The sequence below is a fragment of the Nycticebus coucang genome, chromosome 8 (genome assembly GCF_027406575.1).
Source record: "Nycticebus coucang isolate mNycCou1 chromosome 8, mNycCou1.pri, whole genome shotgun sequence".
NCBI classification, from domain to species: Eukaryota; Metazoa; Chordata; class Mammalia; order Primates; family Lorisidae; genus Nycticebus; species Nycticebus coucang.
The window spans coordinates 87,301,083-87,323,647 of record NC_069787.1 but is presented as its reverse complement, the minus strand read 5'-3'; the positions used below and the strand labels follow the sequence as shown (position 1 = coordinate 87,323,647).

The following is a 22,565-nucleotide window of genomic DNA, read 5'->3' as shown; positions in this document are numbered from 1 at the left end:
CCCTCACTCCCTGAGGGGAGATGACTCTAAAGCCCTGGAATGCCCCCTGGGTGTGCGGGGGTAACCACATCCCACAGGCATCCTTGGGCCTTTATCACCAGGCTTCTGCTCTTCCAGCTTCACTCCACCAGCTGCTGTTTGAATTCATGGTTCTTGAAGCACAGTCCTAAACATCGCCCCAGATTCACAGTTACTTTATCCCACCAAACTTACAGAAATGCCAGCGAAAAATAAGAAATTTCCCAGTGTATATGTATGCACCACTCTGTTAGGGCTAAATCTGTCGCCCCACCAAATTCACATGATGAAGCCCTAATCCCCCATGTGATGGGATTAGGAGGTGGGGGACTATAGATGGTGATTAGGTTTAGATGAGCTCATGAAAGACACGTACCCTCAAGATGAAATTAGTGCCCTTACAAGAACAAACCAGATCTCACCCTCTCTCTCTCTGTCATGTGAAGACTAACAAGAAGACAGCCACTCATAAGACAGGAAAAGAGTCCTCACCAATGCCACACCATGACAGCACCCTGATCTAGAATGTCCGAGCCTTCAGAGCTGTGAGAGATAAATGTCTGTTAACAAACTTCCTTAACTTAAAATGGTCCCTTTTTTTGACCAACTACAATCTGTAAACCTTTAATGACCCGATTAGAGATGTCCTGTCTTTCGGGGTCAAACCATTGTACACCTCCCATGTATTAATTTTTATGACTTTACATGAAATTCCTATTTCCCTGAAATGTATAAAACCAAACCACAAGCCAATCACAGTGAGACTACTTGTTCAAGGTTTCTTGGGTGTGGCTGTCGGGGCCAGGGTTGTACATACTCAGCTCAGGATGGATCTCTTTACATTGTTTTACAGAGTTTGGGTTCTTTTCTGTAGACAGCTACTTCCTTCTTTTCAGTCTAAGAATTCCAGATATTGGCAGATGATGACAGCTAAGTGGGCCTTTAAAATGTTCCACGATAAATAATGCATTTCTAATACATGTTTAGGAGAAAAAACTCAAGACCCAAAATAGAAGCCTTCAATTCATTGTATTTCTGATAACAGCAAACAGACTTCTGACCTCTGTTAAATGGGGATAACTTGTAACAACCTTAAATTCTATAAATAATAAATTAGGAAGCTCTAGCATGCCCCTCTAAATTCCACCAAGTTTTCAGCAAACACAAAATGGACATATGTATTTTAGATACATCCTATGCTTTAAAAATCCTACATTGAAAACATCACATCTATTTCAGGGTCTGCTTTTCGGGGATGCCTCCCCAGCTCTGAACTAGAGTTGAAATTCTTTTCAATCAGATGGAAATTTCTAGGCTCCAAAGCCAATAAGCAGTTGTAGGTTTCCTCTCACCACTACTCCCTTTCAAATACGGCATCTGGATATGATTCCCTCTGCTTTCAGTTTTTTACAACCTCCCACATCATGAAGAGCTCTGGGCCCCAGCTGGTGAGTCTCACTCCGTGATAGGAAGCAGTGGGGGGTGGGAAGAACAGAGAAGCCACTGCCTTTTTTATTCCTTTCCTGAGATAAGAGGATGGGCTTAGGATAAAATATAATTATCATCTCCCATTTGATGAAATACAAAACAACTCCAAACAAGGGTGAACTTTCCAATTTCCAATGAGGTGAACTCTCATTACAACTTCCCTTTCTTTTATTTGGACTGAAAAGCAAAACCATTTCTTTGTAAGGTGCATAGCAAAGACACAGCAAAGAGCCTACCAGAGCGTCCTCAAGCGGGGTTTGTATTTGGTTGTGCGAATTCCCTGCCCAGCCCTCCCTAGACCCTCTGCTTTTCTCATAAGCATGTGTGCCCATCCATGACCTACATGCATGAGATTTATTTTTCTTGCATATTGTCTGTCGCTCCCACTAGAATGGAAGCAAGTACAAAGATTTTGTCTGTTTTGCTCACTGTTGTATCCCAATGGTGCCTGATAGACAGTTGTTGTCTTTTCGGATTATACTGAAATTAGATAGACTTGGGGCAAGTGATTTATTTGGGTGATAGAAAGAAATGAGATGGGGCGGCGCCTGTGGCTCAGTCGGTAAGGCGCCGGCCCCATATACCGAGGGTGGTGGGTTCAAACCCAGCCCCGGCCAAACTGCAACCAAAAAATAGCCAGGCGTTGTGGCAGGTGCCTGTAGTCCCAGCTACTCGGGAGGCTGAGGCAAGAGAATTGTTTAAGGCCAGGAGTTGGAGCTTGCTGTGAGCTGTGTGAGGCCACAGCACTCTACCGAGGGCCATAAAGTGAGACTCTGTCTCTACAAAAAAAAAAAAGAAAGAAAGAAATGAGATGAATAAGGACAGGGAAGGATGAAAAGTTAATTAAAGAGACGTTATCAAGGTCACTGATGCAGGAAAAGAACCTTTGAGAAGATTCCAGAAGCTTCCAAATGGTCCATCCCCACTGGTGGAAGGTTGCCCTTTTGGGGAGTAACTACCCTTACTTCTAGGCTGAACCTCTGCAGGGCTGAGCTCTGAGGGAGAAGTAGAGAGGGGTAGTTTAGAAGCTTGAGATGGAAATGCCGTCAGAGTGCTGAAAACTGCCCAGCCCAGCTGGAGCCAGAGCTCACCAAGGGCACCAAAAGCACCTGCTTCAGGAGGCATCAGGCACATACCTTTTTAGCAACTGGATGGATTCTCTTTAATGCAGATATGCATTATAGGAAAAGTGCAGGCTTCAGGCTCAACTTGCTTTAGCAACAATGGTCAGGATTATTAGTACCCTCTGACCTATTAAGAAGAAAAAATTGTTACTATGGCCAAGGAGTTCAGACCCCTTGTGACTTTTTATTTTCCTAACAGATCTTCTATAACAAATTCCTGCTCAGAATTCCCATTTCTGGAGGGTAAGTGGAGGCTACAACTTTATTATAAATCAAAAGGCCCACCACACAAGCCCTTCTTCCAGCTTCTGAAAGCCCTTGCCACCTGTGGCTTCTGCTTGTAGTATTTTTACTCTGGCCTCTTGGCCCCTCCTCTGGTTCCAGAGCTCTCTTTCCTCTACCCACTCCTCCATGCTGTCACCCTATGGGGTCTGTCTAGAGGCATCCCCCATATCACCTGCCTTTCTTCTTTTCTTTTTAGGTTGCACTGATTGCATTTGTTAGGTAAATTCCCTCTTATAAGTGTGTCATACACTGAGACCCCCCCAACTCCCTGCTCCCTCATTCCTCCACCCCCCACCCCACCATGAATAAGGTCATCTATTGTCTTCATGTTAGAATTGAGTACATCTTGCTCCACCTGCCTTTCTTGACTCACTAAAACTCCCAGGCTGGCAACCAGCGACCTCATGTGAAACTCTGGGCCCAAATGTCCAGTGCCTCTCTGTGTTGAGCTCAGGACCTAGGTTCCCTATTTCCTCTTGGATGGTCCATGCACAAATGATAAGCTCAATCCCACACTGAACTCATTACCCTCCCCACCCACACACCAAACCTGCGCTTCCTCCTGAATTCTCTGCCTCGGGTAATACTTCACCACCCATCCTTGTCTTCCAACTTGGAGACTTACCGTTAGCCTCAGTCACCAGATCTGGTTGCCTCCACTGGTTTCTTGAACCACCCTATTCCCAGGGTGCCTGGAATCTTTTCTGTAATTTTATTTAAATACTGAATGTTCTCTGAACACTTATAGCTTGCATAATGTTTATTATGTTTCCAAAGAATTAATAGGTTTCATAATGGTTCATGTAAATTCCTCATCCCCCCGACCCCCGTCTCTTTGCCCTTGGGACACCTTCTGCATCACCACTTTTAGAAAGGTTTTCTTTCTAAAACCCTAACCTCATTCCCTAGCTCCCTTCATCAAAACTTGTCTCTAAGATTATCTTCCACCACTTCCACCCTGCAGTTACCAAATATATCACAGTCACCTGGAGGTGTTTATTTACGTGTTTCTTCAGCTCCCACTTTATATCATCAGCTCCCATAAAGGCCATATCCCCTTGGCCTGACACAAAGTAAGTGTTCAATAAATACTAATTAAATGGACAGAGCAAAGGGCATCCAATAGGGTAGGAAAGTTCTACACAAGTGTGTTCTCAGAGTTTGCAAAGTGTGGTCAGACCAGAAGCTTCAGCATGGCCAGATAATTTAATGCAGATTCTAAGGCTCCCCCTCAAATCTACTGGTCAAAACTGTGTATGTTTGAACAAGTACTTTAGGTGATTCTGCTCTATAACAAGTTTATGTTTCCAGAAATGTCTTGCTGTGGTCAAAAATAAAACTAGTTTCTCCAGTTACACAAACCTTAGCAGCCTTGTGGGGAAATCACTGGAAAGCATTTAATCAGCTGCTGTGCTTTAAAAATGTTGCCTGAAGGTTACAGAAACGCAGCTGCCTCTAGGAATCAGAAAGGGAGACAGCAACCAGAGGCATCTCCTGGCCAAACTCCCTGCCTGCTCCCACTCAGCCCCCACAGTGAATCCACCGTGCCTCCAAGCCTGGAGTTCCATAGGTGAGTTCAGATTCCGATTTTAAAAGAAATGCTTCCAAATTTTCTCCTTGCATCTGAGACAGATGACAGAAGGAAGAGGAGGGGAATTGAGGGCCTGGAGTTTGGAGATGGCTGGTGGTCCCCAGGTCCCAGGATGGAGACCCAGGGGGTGACCGGGAGGGCCTGTGTGGCGCCTGGGTGAATCCTGCTCTTCCTGGAGCCTTGGTTTGCTGTCTGGGAAATGGGGTTGACAATGGCTTTGCAGGGACTCAGGAGCTCAAGCACCAGCCAGCGGTCTCCAACCCAAAGAGCTTCAGAGTCTAGACCATTGGTTCTCAACCTTCCTAATGCTGCAACCCTTTAATACAGTTCCTCATGTTGTGGTGACAACCAGCCATAAAATTATTTCTGTTGCTACTTCGTAACTGTAATTTTGCTACTTTTATGAATCGTAATGTAAATATCTGATATGCAGGATGTATTTTCATTGTTACAAAAGGGTGGCAACTCACAGGTTGAGAACCGCTGGTCTAGACTGAAAGCACATATAGTGAGAGTAAGACGAAGTCAGGCAGGCAAGGGCAGACAGGACACAGCTGGTCTGGTCAGTTTAGGTCCGGATGACCTTCACCCCTATTCTTACTGTTGTTTGTAAATTTAGCTCCCACCCTAAAGATGCCTATTTCAAGTAGTTTAGGTGGATTGATTTAGAGGACATTAACTTTTAAAGTAGAACTTTGTTTATTGTTTATGGGTCGTGGGGTCTGCCAATCATTGTTTAAGATAAGAGTTAAGGTGGTCTTCACTTTGAACTTTAATGTATAAAACTGTAATGTTGGAAATGGAGGAACAGAACATTCTTGGGGAGGCTACTCCCACTAGAAGCCAGGCCTTCTGACAAGTAAAGTTTGGTGGCCCTATCGCCCTCTCTACATATCGGCCGACAGTGACAGGCAGCCAGACCCTCTTCTTCGGGTCGCAAGACGCCCACAGCTCACTGAGTGGCCCCTAGTGGCCTCCGGTCGCCCCGCTGCGCAGCCGGGAGAGCAACAGCGCAGGGAAGGGCCCACAACGGTCTGGGTACCTCCCTTCCCTCTTCCAGGTGGGTGAGTGACAAGGGGTCAGGTCCTGATACCGGCACAGCAGCCTGAGTTCTGGCCAGAATTGAGCCCCAGGACAGGAGAGCGTGGGAGGGGCGAGTGCTGGGCCAACCAGAACTTGGGGTCGCAGTTGGGAGCCCGCTCCCTAAGACACTCTGTTTCTCTGGAACAGCGGGCACCGCGAGTAGGGGACATCTCAGCCGGGAAAGAAAACAGAGCCCTTGCCCAAACAGCCCTTTGCCAAACTAGACGCCTCTGAGCAAAGCTAGACTCTGTCATCTTCATCTTACAGCTGCTTAAAGAGAGGCCCAGGACGTCGCCTGCCAACTGTGGCTGGAGCTCTTTCACTGGCCCCGGGGAAGAGGTGCCATCGGTCTCTTAAGGAACTTTAAGAGCTATTAATGGAGCTAAGAAGAGGACTCCGACGCCCTCCCCCTCCTGCCTCGGGCTCTCTGAGAGGGGCTCACCCTCTTCCCAGAGCTCTGCCTCGCTGCCCGTCAGCCCTGCCTAGTGTCCCCCCAGCTCCAAAGCGACTGAACACCCGCAGCTTCTCCATCCGGGAGGAAACCCCAGACTCCTCCCACGTTTCCCAGCCCGGAGAGCTTAGCTCTGGAATGGGCAGGGGGTGGACAGTGGGACAGGGTTGGGTGAGGAAGCTCCTTGGACAGAGAGGGGTCGGAACACCGGGCTATTTCCCCCTCCCCCAAGAGCCGCCTTCTGAGCACGTTTTGCTGCGGGTCTGCGTCAGCGCTGGGTAAATAGACCAGTGGCCGGCAGCGCCGGGCGGGGCTATTTAAGAGGCTGCAGCCGGCTGGCGATCCTGAACTTGGCTCCGCTGCCGGGCTGCTTGGGTGGGAACGCTCAGCAGGCTGCGTCTTCATCCAGAAGGTAGGTCCCTCCGCGCGCCGGGGAGCGATTCAACCCTGTTGTGTCTTTGAAGAATGTCTTCGTTTTGTACTTCTTTCCTTTTTATTATTATTTATTTGTTTGTTTGTTTGTTTGTTTCCTGTGTCTTCCCTCCAACAGGTGTAAAGACATTTCTTAAAGTCAGAAATGAGGGCTGTGGATCTAAAAGTGAGGGCTGGGTGGGTTGAACTGCTTTAGAGACTTTCCCACGATACGGGCGCGTGAAACATACAAGAGCTGAAATACCCATTTGCTGGGATTCCTGTGCAAATTGGGATTTGCTAGTTATGACACTGACGCGGCGCACTTTGCAATCTTTTCAAATAAAATACCAGGAGGTTTTAAGATTTACGTTTTCTAAATACTGGAAAAAAATTCAAAGCTTTGGGGAGGGATGGAAACGTGCGAGTGTTTAATTTGCTCCCAGATCCGAAATGCAGCGGGGCTTTGCGAAAGACTGAGGGCTGTACGATATTCCTCGTTTTTATAACCCTGCCTGCGTTTTGCTAAATGGTTTATTACCATTTCCCATGTACTTTTTTGAGAAAAGTTTATAGATTCGGCTTTTATTGCTCCTACATTTTAAACTATGCATTTTCACCATTTACCGTATTTCCATACCGGAAGCTTCTTAAGTGTCTGGAAAGGTGCACTTCTTTCCAGGGTCTCATTTCTCCCGCGGACTCTTCCTTGTAGGATATTTTTCTCTCATCTCATGATTTTCCTGTTAGAAGAGCAGCACTCCACATTTCCTCAAACTTTAGTAAAACAGGAGACATTCCTTCTGCTAAACATTGCAGAACACAAGGTTTCTCTCCGACCCTGAGCAAGGGGTGTGGATTCCCCCAAAGACCAGCCAGGTGCACCTGGGTGCGCACGGTGGCACCGGGCGAGGGTCAGCACTTAGTGAGTCCTGGTGCCTGCTCCTGCCAGGCAGGGCTGGAGCGTCTGCGTTCGGTCTGAGCCGGAGGGTGCCTGACCCCGGCAAGACGCCTGGCCGGCCCAGCCTGTCCCTTAACGCCCCCTCCTCCTCTGCTCTCCGCAGCAATGAACAGAGGCGTGTGCCTGTGCGTGCTGATGGCGGTGTTGGCTGCAGGCACCCTAACGCAGCCCGTGTCCCCGGCAGATCCTGCTGGCTCCGGGGGGCCACGGGCAGAAGAGGCTCCCCGGAGGCAGCTGAGGGCGGTGCAGAGGACGGATGGTGAGTCCCGAGCGCACCTGGGCGCGCTGCTGGCCAGATACATCCAGCAGGCCCGGAAAGGTAAGGACGCTGCCGTGCCATCCCTGACTTCCGCCTCTGCGCTGGACTCCCAATCCCGACCCTCTTCTCTGTTGGAAGTAACCCTAGGTAGGAAACACCCTAGGTAGAAAACACAGGTGACGCGTTAAACTGACAGGTTTTTCACTTTACTTTCCTGAGTCACACTGCACGGAACTGTCCTGTTTTCTGGACGTCCTCTGTAGCTAACAGAGGGTGTGTGGAGGACTTCTTAGTACGGGGAACGACCTTCTTAAAGAGATTTCTTTGAACAAATTTTTAGCAGTGTTGCTGTTTAAGTTCAACATCATTTTAGGAAGACATTAAAAGATTATTACTGAACCCTGGAAAAGGGCTTCCAAATGTACTAACCCCCCCCCCCACTGTAAAAGCAAAGGAGGTGGCAGCCACACAGACTGCAGCCATGTTTTGGACTGGGAGCAGTTTTCTCTATCAACTATAGTGACATCCGTGATGTACACTGGCTGTGGGGCAGTGGACTAAGCTGGACAGACACAGCTGGGCATTAAAAATATTCAACAAACAGGCTGAAGGGGTGTGGGAGGTGGGTCCCTTTTCCATGAGGCTCTCTTACCCAACTGGAGTGCCAGGACCTGAATTTGAACCTTAGCCCATGGCCTGATTGGAGAGAGAGATAACAGAAGACTCTATTCTCCATGGTCTCTCCTGGGTTCATGTGAAGGTGAGACTGGATTTCCTTGACTAGGGGATTCAGAAGGCAGGAACGGAGGGTGATTTGTTATATTTTTTTCCTCTCTTTGGGAGACTGTCCTAATGACCACATTCTGTTTTGCTTTCCTACTAATTCAACTGAAAGAAAATAGAAATACTAGTCAGATGACCGAGAAAGTCTGAAAGCTTTCTGGTTCATGCTTTTTCTCCATCTGAAAGTAATTCATATCTGTCCTCAGCCATGAGTTGAATTTCAGCCAAATCAGTCTGAAATATCCTAGGCTTGAGCCATAAATCAATGAGAACCCCCCTCCCCCAACTTCAGGAAGGATCCAAGAGAAACTTCTAGAAAAAAAAATCGTTACCAAATTGTTTTCTAGACCCAACACTTGACAGTGGCTATTATAGTACAAATCTTAGTTCTTCCCAGGCCTTCTTCTCAACTCCTCTCTCCCTCTGTCTTCAATCTATTGTGCCAAACAAACCCAGGTGGGAATAGCAGTCACTTGGAAATTTAGCTGCCAAAACTCAGGATCAACACTAGCTAGAAGATTATTATGTTCTTCTATTTGACAAATGTGCACTAGGAATAAATATTTACACATATAAATACTGCATGGTTTGACTATTTTGCATATTTTGCAATCATATCATATTTTTACTCGCCTATAGTATATGTTATGCTTAAAAGTTCTAAATACGTCAACACATTCTTTGAGCAGCGCTTAAGAGGCTATCATCAGAACAATCATTATGTGTATGTACCCATAATAATAAAAACTAAATTCTTTTCAAATAAATATAGGCAAAAAAAGAGTTTATCATTAGAATTGTCTGCAGAACCTTGAGTGATCTAAGATACCATTCTATTGGAGGCCTGTGGTGGGGGAGGCATCTAGCGGCACCTGCCCCATGCCGAGGAAAGCTCTGACACTACATTTCTATTGTCCCTCTTGGTCCACACAATGGCCTGGCAGTATTTTTATACCTATTATGTCAGTGTGGGTGCCTGGGCTCTAGAAGGATGAATAATCTTCATGTGGTTGTACATCGAGGTAGCATCTGGCCTCCCCAGAAGCTCTGGGAGCCATTCAGCTTTCCAGTTGTACAGTCCATTCTGCATTTTAAAGTTTAAAGAATCCAGCTCTTCAATCCAATTCCGTAGATGGGTTGTCAGCCCCTAGGGATGGCTCTGAGGAATGAGTGAGGACTCTAGTAAAAACGCATGATCTGCAAGAGCAGAGGGAGGGGAAGAGGGCGGGGTGGGGCCTTGGCATGTGCCACACCTTTGGGGGGCAAGACACAATTGCAGGAGACACTTTGCCTAACAAATGCAATCAGTGTAACATGGTTTCTTGTACCCTCAATGAATCTCCAACAATAAAAAAAAAAAAAAAAAACATGATCTGAGGGTAGAGCTGTGTGTGAAATGGGGAAATTGAGGTGTGTAATATAAATGCCACTTTCATGGCTGAAAATGGTGCCCCCACTAACAACAGAGGCTGCTTGCTCACTGTGAAGCTGTCACTTTGCTTCCATTAGATGATAATTCGTGTTGTGCCCAGCCTTTAAAGTGGGCATTCTTCATCAAAGCAGGCAGGCAGATGGGTCATATTACCATGTGACACTATACAGGTAATTGGGGCTGCAGGCTTTGCTGGTGAAAGGTCTTAAACAATTAAATGGCAGGGGCTGTTTTTCTTCTGCATAGGCTGGGGATATCTGCAAAAAGGGCTGGAATGTGCTGAGTTGATTCTTAGTTCCAAAACTGGGAGTGGATAGGAGTGGAAGGAGAAAGGTGGGGATGTTGTTTCTGTTTACAACTTAGCTTACTTAATTTCATTGGCCAATAAGACAGGATAACTGCCCCTGCAGTGTCATCGTCAGTAAATAATCCTGAGTCTAACTATACTCTGCCTATGGGGAGGAGCTGGCAAGAGTAGCCCCATGCAGAAGGACTTCTAGCAGCATCAGGAGAGGTGGGGACTCTGAGCCCCACCACAGTGGGAGCCATTAAGTGGGCCTCCACTTCTCTACTTCAAACAGGACTGGGTTTGTTCCACAGCCCCCCCCCCAAAAGGCCTCCTTTCTTAACCCTTTGTTTGCACAGGACAGGCATTATACTGACTTCATACCTGGACGCCACTGTCTGTGTCCTGTGGGCTGGGACTGTGTGTCACAGGCCTCCCAAGACATTAGCTCTTCATGTCCCTGCTCCCTTACTGTGAGTTATACACCAGAATCTCCCTGTTCCAAAAGACTTGACATCCATCCCAAAGGGCCCATTTTGGGTTCAGTTAGTACATTTTGGCCCAAAGGGCTGATTTCAATCACCTCTATTATCACCTCTTGCCCACCTTTCTTTGAGTATTACTGAGGTGCCAAGACTTTAATCTGACAATGGGTCTTCTTTTCAATATCATTTTTTAAAAGAAGATAACTTTCCAATTAATAATCTTTAAACATTATTTACACAACAGAACTTGATTCATTTTTTAAAAAAATCATTCCAACATTAAGATACCGTAATTGCATTACCTTAATAACAAGAGCACTCCAAACAAGTCAGGTATGTTCAGGGACAACTTAAGGGGTAAAATTTGGAAATGGGCAAGTGCTGGGGAATTCCTCGGGTCATCTACACAACCAAAACACCCTTAGGGCAGGGTAACTATGGGAGAACCTATGCCAGTCCCCAGTCTGAGGAAATAAATCCACCTAAATCCTTGTAGAACATTAAAACACACCATAACTAGGAAATATTGCCCTCTCTGGTTACACAATCACAATTGTGAGTCTTTCTCCTCTCTTATGTTTTGGTCCAACAATTCCACTATCTTGATACCTTTAAGAAGGTATAGTTAGCTTTTGTCTGGCTTTTCCATTGTTCTCCTTCACTAATGATGTTCTTAGATATAATGCTTCTGTTTCCTTCCTCTCTGTTCTTGCAGCTCCTTCTAGCCGAATGTCCATCATTAAGAACCTGCAGAGCCTGGACCCCAGCCACAGGATAAGTGACCGGGACTACATGGGCTGGATGGATTTTGGCCGGCGCAGTGCCGAGGAGTATGAATACCCCTCCTAGGGGACCTGGCCTTCGTCAGCCTGACAGGAAGCAACTTCCTGACTCCAAGGAGACAGAATAAGAAAATAATCACACTCATCATCTCTGAAGTTTGACATTTTAAGTTTATATTTATTAAGTTTTCAATGTGAAAACTCTGTAAGATTGTCTTGTGCAACCATACACCTCACAATTGTGCAAATGGAAGACAAAAGGTTTCTTTCATCTGTGATTCCTGGTTCTAAAATGTTGCTATGCTATTAAAGTGATTTCATTCTGCCCCTCGCTCTCTGTGTCTACTGAGGGCATAGGGCTCCACTTAATCCTGAGATCATGCAATGAGGGGAGCCTGCTATGTGTCCAGAAAGGAATGGGCAATTGGGGGTCAGGCATGGAGCTTATTTCCTTGCTGCAGGCAAGGCAGCCAATGAAAGGGCCTTCTGTGGTCAGTTCCAGGGCCCAACCCTGGCCACTCTTACCCCGATCTCACCAGAATTCCCTTGGGGTTCTTTTGCTCTTTAAACAGGTTATAGGTCTGGGCGGCGCCTGTGGCTCAAGGAGTAGGGCGCTGGTCCCATATGCCAGAGGTGGCAGGTTCAAACCCAGCCCCGGCCAAAAAACAAAAAAAAAAAAAAAAACAAAAAAAAAAACAGGTTATAGGTCAGTACTAGGCAGTGCTGTGGCATGCACTCAATGGCTCCAAGACCCTGTGGCACAAAAGTTATTGTCCTTCCTTTACAGATGAGGAAACAGGTCCTGAGGGGTGATGGTTACTGGCCACATGTCCCAGCTAGCAAGATTCACAGACTTGCGGTCTTAGCACTCCTAGGTTAGTGGGACCTTTGTCACTCTAGCGCTTAAACTCCAGAGTGCATGGCAGGAGCCGGGGTGGGGGTGGGGGGGGGCTCTTATTAAACTTCTGATTCAGCAAGTCTGGGCTGGGGCCTGAGCAAGCTCCCAGGCGATGTCAATGCTGCTGGTCCCAGACTGCAGCTGGCATTTAGGGAAGTACCTGTGGCTGTTTTTCCTTGAGCCCTGTCATATTTTAAAGTCAGTGGGCAGGGTTGCAAGGAGTCTCGTAGTTATCCAGGGCAGAAGCCAATCTATCCATTGGTCCTTTGTAGGGATTTATAGGGAACTAGTTCAGGGGGGAAACCCAGAGATGATCCAGCACCCACGATTTAGAGGGCAGCCTTTCCATGCCTCCTGCTGAGGCCTCCAGGAGCCCTGAATGCTCACCCAGCAGAGGCCCTAGGTGGCCCAGTTAAGTGAAAATGACAGTTCCGAAGGGAAAGACGCTGAAAACGATATTGGCACATCTGCAGCTGGTCTTGGAGGGACACTACTCTGCCCACCATCTCCCACTGCTGGCATCCACTGCCGTCCTCCAGTGGCAGAGACAGGATGCTGTGAAAGGCCTCGAGGGAGCCTCAGGAAGACTGGTCAGTGAGATTCCTTCCCCTGAGCTGAAGTTGAGATTCATTCTAAAACTTGGACTCCAAATAGATAGCACATTCCATTATTCCCTTACTGAGGCTACTAACTCATTCAGTCCCTACAATTTGGTCTCTAAGATTTCCTCACATATAAGTATACAATCCCCATTTAGTCCAAAATATTCAGATGCCTGTGTTTTTAGCACACACACCCTCCTTGCAATAAACACTATTTATGGTTGTATAAGAGATATTGGGTGTGAATGGGGATGAGTGCATGCCTGTGTGTGGGGGTGGGGTGGGGTGAGGGACTGGGTTTGTGGGATGAATGAGGGACTTGGAATTTAATATAAAATCAGCAGTGTGGACCAGGTGATGAAAATCTGATCTGAATTAGTGATTTATGAATCATCAGGGGAGTAGGTATTCCCGAAAATACCACTTTTAAAGGTAAGGTTGTGACTCACACAAACACAAAATGAACACAAATCAACGATGTCATTTAGTTCTTCAGTTAATAAAGGAACCAGTAACATGTTACAATCATTTCCAAGGAAAACCCACAAGACAGACACAGAGTCAGGAATGCTGAAATAAATTTGCTTACAGAAAACTGGTCTGTATCTGTAGGTAAATGAAATACAATGTTTGGGATAGTTTAGGTAGCCTGGTCAAAGACACAGACCTCAACAGTATCAGATAACTGCCCAGAAAGGTTCCACAGAAATGGCACCAGTCACCCCTAAGTCTTTCACTTTTCCTAATGTGGGAAAAGGAAAGAAGAGTATTTCCTGGCCTCCTCTTGGGTGCAGGACACTGAACAAAGACCCTTGTGAGCATCAGATCAGGAAACTGTCCCAATCCTGTAAAGTAATCATGATGCTGCTCCTCCACAGGAAGCCAGTGCTGGGAGAAGCTGGGTGACTTACAGGCACACACAACCCGCACTGCTCCTCCACAAGGAAACCAGAGCTCTGAGAGGCGGAGTGACTTACAGGCATACACATGGCCTGCACTCACAGTGCCAAGGTTTAAGCAGCTGGTTCTGGAACTTCTGTGTGAGAGGACTTGGAGCCCCATCCAACAGGGAAGGGCCAGGGATTTGTGCAAAAGCTGCACCTAGATGAGGGGACGTGGAATCAGCATATGTGATGACGTGTAGTCTCTGAGGGGCCCTGAGGGGGCTCACTGGGCAGAGGTGGGAGAGAGCCCAGCCACCTGCTAATGCTTCCAGCACCACCGCTGGATTCTGCCAGCATCTTCTAAAGACAGACTCCCTGCTCTCCTCTTGATGCAGGGCCCAGAAACAAGGACATACCACCCAGCCCCTCCCAGGGAATCACATCAGGGTTTTGCAGCTAAGCTGACAACGCTCTCACAGAGAAGCCAACTGCTCCTCAAGCTCCACTTTAAAAAGTCCTGAGAAGCGCACATCAGATCAGAAAGCTATGCCCTCCCTACTTAGCTCCCATCCCTCCACCTCCGCCTGGCATCCACTTATGCCCCTCCACCCCTTATGCTCCCTTTTACCATTCTTTCCCCACTAGCTGCCTGTCCTTCTGGAATCCCTTCAGCATTCAGGAACATCATCTGCACCACGTCCCCCCTACAGCTGTTCCTGCTGTTTGTACCTTCATCTCTGCCAATTAAGCCTGCTTTAAAGGCTCCTTTATGTTTATCCATTGGGATTTAAAAGCTGGAAAGGATAATGGCTAGTATTTTAGCCCAACACACATCCTAGCCTACCCCCACTCCCATTTTATAGATATTAAACTTGCCTGAAATGGATTAGTGATGGAATCTCTCCGAAATTAACTCCTTGCCAGGCTGAGAAATAAACAATTGCCTGGTAGTCCCTGCATTTGCTGATACTTCCACATTATTGCTTAAGAGACCCGGCCTGCCCTGACCTGTAGCTACCCAAGTTTCAACATGGCCAGTAGCCAGAGGGTAGACAGGATTCACTCTCCTGAGATTTGCCTTACCAGAACCTGGCTGCAACATAAACCTGACTCTCTCCCTTAAACAGAGGGAACCTTTATATAATGTACCCTCAACCTATAAACCCCAAATGAGATCTTTGCTCTCAGGCCCAGCCAATCCCAGGTAAAAGAAAGGGAGAATGGCAGAGAAAAAGTCTATGTTCATTATTTTAACAAACAACAAAAACACTATCCCTTTTTCTTGTCTCTGGTTTGAAGAGCCAAAGGGAAGAATCCTGACTGCCTAGCTAGATTTCCAGGTATTTTGAATTTTATTTCCCAGCACCTTCAAATTAATGCTTGTCTTGAAGTCAAGCAAAAAGAGAGAAAATCGTTGTCTCATTAATTTCCCCTGGGTTCTGGGTTCCAGGTTCTGAAAATACCTACTACCAGATATTAAAATGATTTGTTTGTTTCTGTCTCCTGCTCTGAGCTATGTCCTCCCACAGAACCAGGATGGGGGGCGGGTGGGGGGGGTGAGGGGGTCCCAGGTGAGAGAGTGCTTGCCCTGACCCCCACATCCCCAAGGCCCATGCTGGACAGACCTCCCCACAGACAGCCTGACCATGACTCCCACATTCTGACTTCGTCTCTTATCACCACCCCTACTCACTCATTCCACTCCAGCTTCACTGGCACCCTTGCCATTCCTTGAAAACACTGAACACTCCTGCCTCAGGCCTTAGCATCTGCTATTCCCTCTGTCATGTTCATTCTCCCGCCCAAAAGCATGGCTAACCTCTCAGCTCCTTCAGCTCCTGCTCATTTCCTGCTCAAAGGGGCGGCCCTAGACATCCTTTTTAAATAAAAAGTCCCAAGTACTCAGGAGGCTCAAGGAGGATCATTTGAGCCCAGGAGTTCAAGTTCAGTCCAGGCTTCTGGACCTCCATCTCTAAAAAAAACTTTTTATTAAAAAAAAAAATGTGACGGGCGGCGCCTGTGGCTCAGTTGGTAAGGCGCCGGCCCCATAAACCAAGGGTGACAGGTTCAAACCCGGCCCCGGCTGAACTGCAACCAAAAAGTAGCTGGGCGTTGTGGCGGGTGCCTGTAGTCCCAGCTACTCGGGAGGCTGAGGCAAGAGAATCGCTTAAGCCCAGGAGTTGGAGGTTGCTGTGAGCTGTGTGAGGCCACGGCACTCTACCAAGGGCCATAAAGTGAGACTCTGTCTCTACAAAAAAAAAAAAAGTGACACTCCTCTCCATTGCTCTCTCCTTCCCTTTTCTTCTCATGCTTATCATGACTTGGAATTACATCGTGTATGTATTTATTCATTGGTTCTGTCTCACAAGAGAATACAGAACACAAATGTTCTATCAGGTCTGTTAGATCAGGGATTTTTGTCTGTTTTGTGTATTTCTATATTACCAACAAAGTAGGTACATAGTAGATATTCAGCAAATATTTGTTTATTTGCTTAATTAATCAGTAAGAGAAAAATCTCTCTGGATCCTTGTTACTCAGGTCATAGGTTTTAGAAGTATTTTCATTAATTTGCTTTAAAAATTAGAGAGGTAAAGAAGGCTCAGTGACATGGCCAAGTCCTTCCAAGATAGGCATAAGTTGGAAAGCAGACCAGCTGCACAAAAAGATAGCTGATAGTGTGCATGGCATTCATGGAGAGTATACCCCACCCCAAACACACACACACACACACTGCCCTATTTCTCTTACTGCAGTTAAAATCCAGAAAGGATTGGCAATATCAAAGAAGGACAAAGAAGAACATTGACGATTTTTGTTACATTTACTCAGAGTATAAAAGTGTAAACTACTTAAATTAATGTATATCTGACTAGTTAAGTCAATGCATATTCAGTTAATGAAGCAATTATTTAAATGATAAGCGTGAGGAAGGTGTAAGATCAAGGAAAATGCTTGTGATCTGTGTAAAGTGAAAAGGTCTTCTGATCACTTTTAGTTTATTGACCATTTAAGGGGACTACATGAAAGTGATTATCTTGGTAAGGTCCTAAGGTCACAGGTATTTGTCTTTCACTTCCTCAAACTACCTGTAATATTTGTATCTCCCTCTTAAATCAACTGTGGTAAGGCTCAGTTGTCAGGCTATGCCAGTGTACAGAGAGACATAGAGTCGTAAAAATAGTCATAAAACTAATTCTTCGATGCCTTCCCTTAACACCTCAATTATCCCAAGATGATTTAGCCAATCACTGAGGTTTGTCACTGTGTGGCCACCTCTGCTGATGTAAATCTGAAATCTCTGCACTTACTTTGTAAATTGAAAATGATAGCTGAGTCACATGGATAGTTCATTCTTTTTCACTGGTGCCTATCTTTGGGCTCAGCAAGGTAGGGATGATGCCACCAGTCCAGCTTCTGTAATGGAACCATGGCATTCCCTTTGTCTAGAGAACTTTATCAGCTCTTTTACAGCAGGTTTGCTCCTATGAATGCTCTTATCTTTCTTTCATCTAAGAATGTGTTTATTTCAGCTTCATTCTTGAAGGATATTTTTGCTGGATTTAGAATTCTAAGTTAACAATTGTTTTCTTTCAGCATTTTAAAAGTACTTTTACTTGCTATGGTCTCCGTGGTTTTGGACAAGAAATCTGCAGTCATCCAAGTCATTGTTTCCCTCTGAATAATGATTCTTTTTTCTCTGGCTGCTTTCAAGATTAGCTTCCTCTATAGTTTTCAGTAGTTTGTTGATTATGTTATATCTGGGTGTGGACATGTGTAAGTTTATATCTTTCACCAAACTTGGGAAGTTTTCAATCTTTATTTTTTCAAATATATTTCAGCATCACAATCTTTCCTCTCTCTTTCTGGGATCCTGATGACACAAATATTGGGCCTTCTGTTGTCCCACATGTTAGGGAGGCTCTGTTAATTTTATTTCCATTTTTTTTTGTTTGTGTGGTTTACCTTGGATGATTTGTGTTTATGATTTTCAAGTTCATTGACTCTTTCCTCTCTCATTTCTATCCTGCTAATGATTCCAACCAGTTAATTTCTTAGTTTTGGCTTTTGTATTTCTAAGTTCTCAAATTTTTATTTATATCTATTGCTTTGCTAATATTTTCCATTTAACATTTGTTTCAAGAATGTTTGCAATTCCTTATTTGAGCGCCTTTATAATAGCTGCTTTATAAAGATATTGGACTTTATATTACGTCAAACATTTGTGAAATCTCCTTGATGTCCGTTGATTGTCTTTTCAAAAGAAATTTGAAATTTTCATGGTTCTTCATATGCTCAGAAATTTTGGATTTTATCTTGGACAACTTAAATATTACATTATGAGATTCTGTATCTTGTTTAAATCTTATGCAAAAAGGTTGACATTTTTGTCTTACCAGGTGCTGGACTTGGTTAGGTTCAGTCTGCACGTTTCTACCTACCTTCTATGTATTGTGGTTTCATTGTTCCCTCAGTTTTCAAAGATATACGTGGCTCTTTGATTTCACTTCAGGTGTGTGCCATACAGTGGCCAGACTGGGTACTTGGCAATGGTCTATTCATTACCAGAGTTCTCAAAAGCCTTTGCATGGAAATTAGGACCAGATCCTAATGCATGGCTTGGGGTGATCCCCAGAATTCATAAAATGCATAGAGTCATTTTCCTGAGCTCCTCCCTCCCTATAATCACCCCAGTACTTTCGGATCCCTTAGGCTGTCCTCTTTGGTCTTTCACCCAGAAATGTGGGGTTCTGGTTGTTCTGCTCTGCTCCACACATCCATGTTTGGGTCCATGCTCAAGTCACAGTGACAAGAGAACTGAGAGAAGGAAAAAAATGAGTGGGGGTCGGCCCACCCTCTTGGGATCATAGCTCCTCTGAAGAGCAGCATTCCCCTTCCTCAGACTTCCAGCTCCTACCAATCACATGCTGACCATGGCCACTTAAATGTAGGTTTTACCATGTCTAGAGAAAGAATAAACAAAAAGCCAGAGAATAATCATGCTCTCTCTGGGCATTAGGGGTGCCCTTTTTCCCTCTTTGAGCCCGAACTAAAGGACTTCCCCTGCACCTGTGTGTGCCCCAGAGCCCATTCTTAGCTCCATTAAGTTCAAGCCAGGGGATGCCAGGGGCATAGGGGAATGGTAATTCATTACTATTTGATATACTTCAAATTCTTATGTTCTCCCCTGATTTGCCTCAAGTAGCTGCTTTAAACATTCTCTCCTGGAGCTATGATCAGTGGAAAGGATGGCTGAAATGCACTTACTCCATCTTACCTGGAATCAAAGCACCAGAGTCTCTAATTATAGAAATTTTGCACAACAACCCTGACTTCTTCTGAGAGTCTGGCAATGATGAGCCTGCATTTTTGCATAGTGACAATGTAGGGGCCGTGGCTTAGCTACCACTTTAGACAGGCATGCCTTCTTTCACAGGCCAGCCTCACCCAGCTTCAGGGGAAATTGAAACCAACTAGTCCCAAAAGGGAGCTGTTAGGGTGCCACTCAGACTCAGCTACACAGCTGCCTCCTGGCTCACTACATTGTTCTGTCACCAGCTCTTTCCTGCCTTTCAGCCTCTGGCCCAGGCTCACCTCCCCAAGACCTGGCTGAAGGCCCCTGTTTCTTTTTCCTTTTAGTTTGGCTTCTCTGCTCCTGCTGTTCACCCAAGACCTCAGCCCAACTCTGAGCAACTGGGCCCAGCTGCGCCCACCTGGGCTTCCCCTGTGGCTGTCCACCTGCAACCTGCTCTCAAGAAGGCCACCAGCCACAGCCTTCGGGGCTGCCAGGAACTCTACAACTTGAGGAAATATTATCTCAAGATATGCTGATTGGTTTTTTTGTTTGTTTATTTTTTTATTAAATCATAGCTTTGCACATTAATGCGATCATGGGGCACCATACACTGGTTTTATATACCATTTGACATACTTTCATCACACTGGTCAACATAGCCTTCCTGGCATTTTCTTAGTTATTGTGTCAAGACATTTATATTCTACATTTACTAAGTTTCACCTTGTAAGATGTACCGTAGGTGTAATCCCACCAATCACCCTCCCTCCACCCATCGAGTTTATGCTGATTGATTAAAACCCAGTAATTCATGGCATCAGGCTCTTCTCTAAGAATGGGTGGTTAACTTTATTATCTTAATTTGAAATCCTTTAATGTGACTCCCAAGAGACTTCTGATTTGGAAAATCTCCAGTGGGAGCAACAATTTCTGGAAAGTGGAATGAGTTACATTTAAGCAAGCCCCAGCACTAGCATCTTTTCTATCTTTTCCTTCCCATGGCTCATGTGACAGTCTGGGAAAATAGAAACAGGCCCGGTGGGCAGGTGTTCAGACTCTATCTGCCCAGGTGCCTCTGTGCTGCGGCCAGAATGACTTTAACGTGTTCAATCTTTCTCTAAGTCCTACTCCAGAAAAGAGTCCACTGCTCTCCTATATCAACTTGTATGGATTATTCCAAGCCTGAACTAGCTTGTTACAGAGTGCACTGAAATGTGTGTGTGTACAGGTACAGAGATTCAGAAAGACAGAAAAGATTCAGAAAAGACAGTCCCAGGACAATGCCACAAGGACTCTGACAGGTGATACGCAGAGGCAGGAAGAAAGCAGAATGGCAGAGCTTACTGAGAGGGGAGGACAGCCAGGCAGCTTCTGGGAGAGCCAGTCTCCAAGGAACCTCTGATCCCCACTGCAGCAATTAGGAACCCAGGAGTCAGTGAAGTTTTCATCCTTCCTAACTTACCTCACTGGAGAAATGGAGTCTGTTCCACTCCCTACAGAAGACAACAGCACCCTCAAGTGGAAAACTTTTAAAAACACTCCTCCAAGTGCAGGCTTCTCTCTGTGTAAGTCTAACTGTATAGTAGTCATCACTTATCCTTGGGAAGGGTCCATGTCCAAGACTCCCTGTGGATGCTGAGACCACGGATAGTGGCAAGCCCTATATATACTGTGTTTCTATTCTTTGTTTTTTAATTAAATCATAGCTGTGTACATTAATGCAATCATGGGGTACCATGTGCTGGTTTTGTATACAATTTGAAATATTTTCATCACACTGGTTAACATAGCCTTCACGGCATTTTCTTAGTTATTATGTTAAGACATTTGTATTCTACATTTAGTAAATTTCACATGTACCCTTGTAAGATGCACCATAGGTGTAGTCCCACCAATCACCCTCCCTCCACCCATCCTCCCCCTTCGCCTTCCCTCCCTTTCCTCTTTCTCCATATTCTTGGGCTATAATTGGGTTATACATGAAAGCTATAACTTGGTTTTGTACTAGGGCTGAGTACATTGGATACTTTTTCTTCCGTTCTTGAGACACTTTACTAAGAAGAATATGTTCCAGCTCCATCCATGTAAACATGAAAGAGGTAAAGTCTCTATCTTTCTTTAAGGCTGCATAATATTCCATGGTGTACATATACCACAATTTATTAATCCTTCGTGGGTCGATGGGCACTTGGGCTTCTTCCATGACTTAGCAATTATGAATTGGGCTGCAATAAACATTCTGGTACAAATATCTTTGTTATAATGTGATTTTTGGTCTTCTGGATATATGCCTAGTAGAGGAATTGTAGGATTGAATGGCAGGTCTATTTTTAGATCTCTAAGTGTTCTCCAAACATCTTTCCAAAAGGAACATATTAGTTTGCATTCCCACCAGCAGTGTAGAAGTGTTCCCTTTTCTCCACATCCATGCCAACATCTCTGGTTTTGGGATTTTGTGATGTAGGCTAATCTTACTGGAGTTAGATAATATCTCAAAGTAGTTTTGATTTGCATTTCTCTGATGATTAAGAATCATTAGACATTTTTTTATATGTCTGTAGGCCATGCACCTGTCTTCTTCAGGGAACTCTCTCTTCAAGTCCCTTGCCCAGCCTGAGATGGGATCACTTTTTCTTTTCTTGCTGATACGTTTGAGTTCTCTGTGGATTCTGGTTATTAAACCTTTGTCGGAGACATAACCTGCAAATATCTTCTCCCATTCTGAGGTCTGTCTCCTTGCTTTACTTACTGTGTTCTTGGCTGTGCAGAAGCTTTTTAGTTTGATCAGGTTCCAGTAATGTATTTTTAGTGTTGCTTCAATTGCCCAGGGGGTCCTCCTCATAAAATATTCACCCAGGCCAATTTCTTCAAGTGTTTTCCCTGCACTTGCTTCTAGTATTTTTATAGTTTCATGTCCTAAGTTTAAATCTTTAATCCAGTGAGAGTCTATCTTAGTTAATGGTGAAAGGTGTGGTCCAGTTTCAGTCTTCTACAGGTCACCAGCCAGTTCACCCAGCACCTTTTGTTAAATAGGGAATCTTTTCCCCACTGAGTGTTTTTAATTGGCTTGTTAAAGATCGAATAACTATACTATGTTTTTCAATCTGATGACTAAGCTGGCTAGTAAGTGATTAGTGAGGGGATGGTGTCCACAGCACGGCTATGCTGGACAAAGGGATAATTCACATTAGGACAGGAGGAAGCAGGAGGATACAAGCTTTCATCATTGCTCAACTTAAAACTTATGAATTATTTATTTCTGGAATCTTCTCCTTAATATCTTAAAACCATAGTTGACTATGGGTTGCTAAAAACACAGAAAGCAAAACTGTGGATAAAGGGGACATGCTGAAATCCGTACAGCACAGGCCCATGTCTCCTGTCCCCCAGTGAGCAGAAATCTTAAAACTATTTTCTAAGAATGGGTGGTTTATTTTATCATTTTA

At 45.2% G+C, this 22,565-nt stretch overlaps 1 protein-coding gene across 1 annotated transcript; it reads left to right on the top strand.

Moving 5' to 3' along the window:
- Positions 1-6,146: 6,146 nt before the first annotated feature.
- Positions 6,147-11,764, top strand: CCK (cholecystokinin). The gene is made up of 3 exons (XM_053599606.1): positions 6,147-6,452; positions 7,516-7,731; positions 11,373-11,764. The coding sequence occupies exons 2-3, from the start codon at positions 7,518-7,520 to the stop codon at positions 11,504-11,506; spliced, it is 348 nt and encodes a 115-aa protein (XP_053455581.1). The 5' UTR covers positions 6,147-6,452; positions 7,516-7,517; the 3' UTR covers positions 11,507-11,764.
- The last annotated feature ends 10,801 nt before the right edge of the window (positions 11,765-22,565 follow it).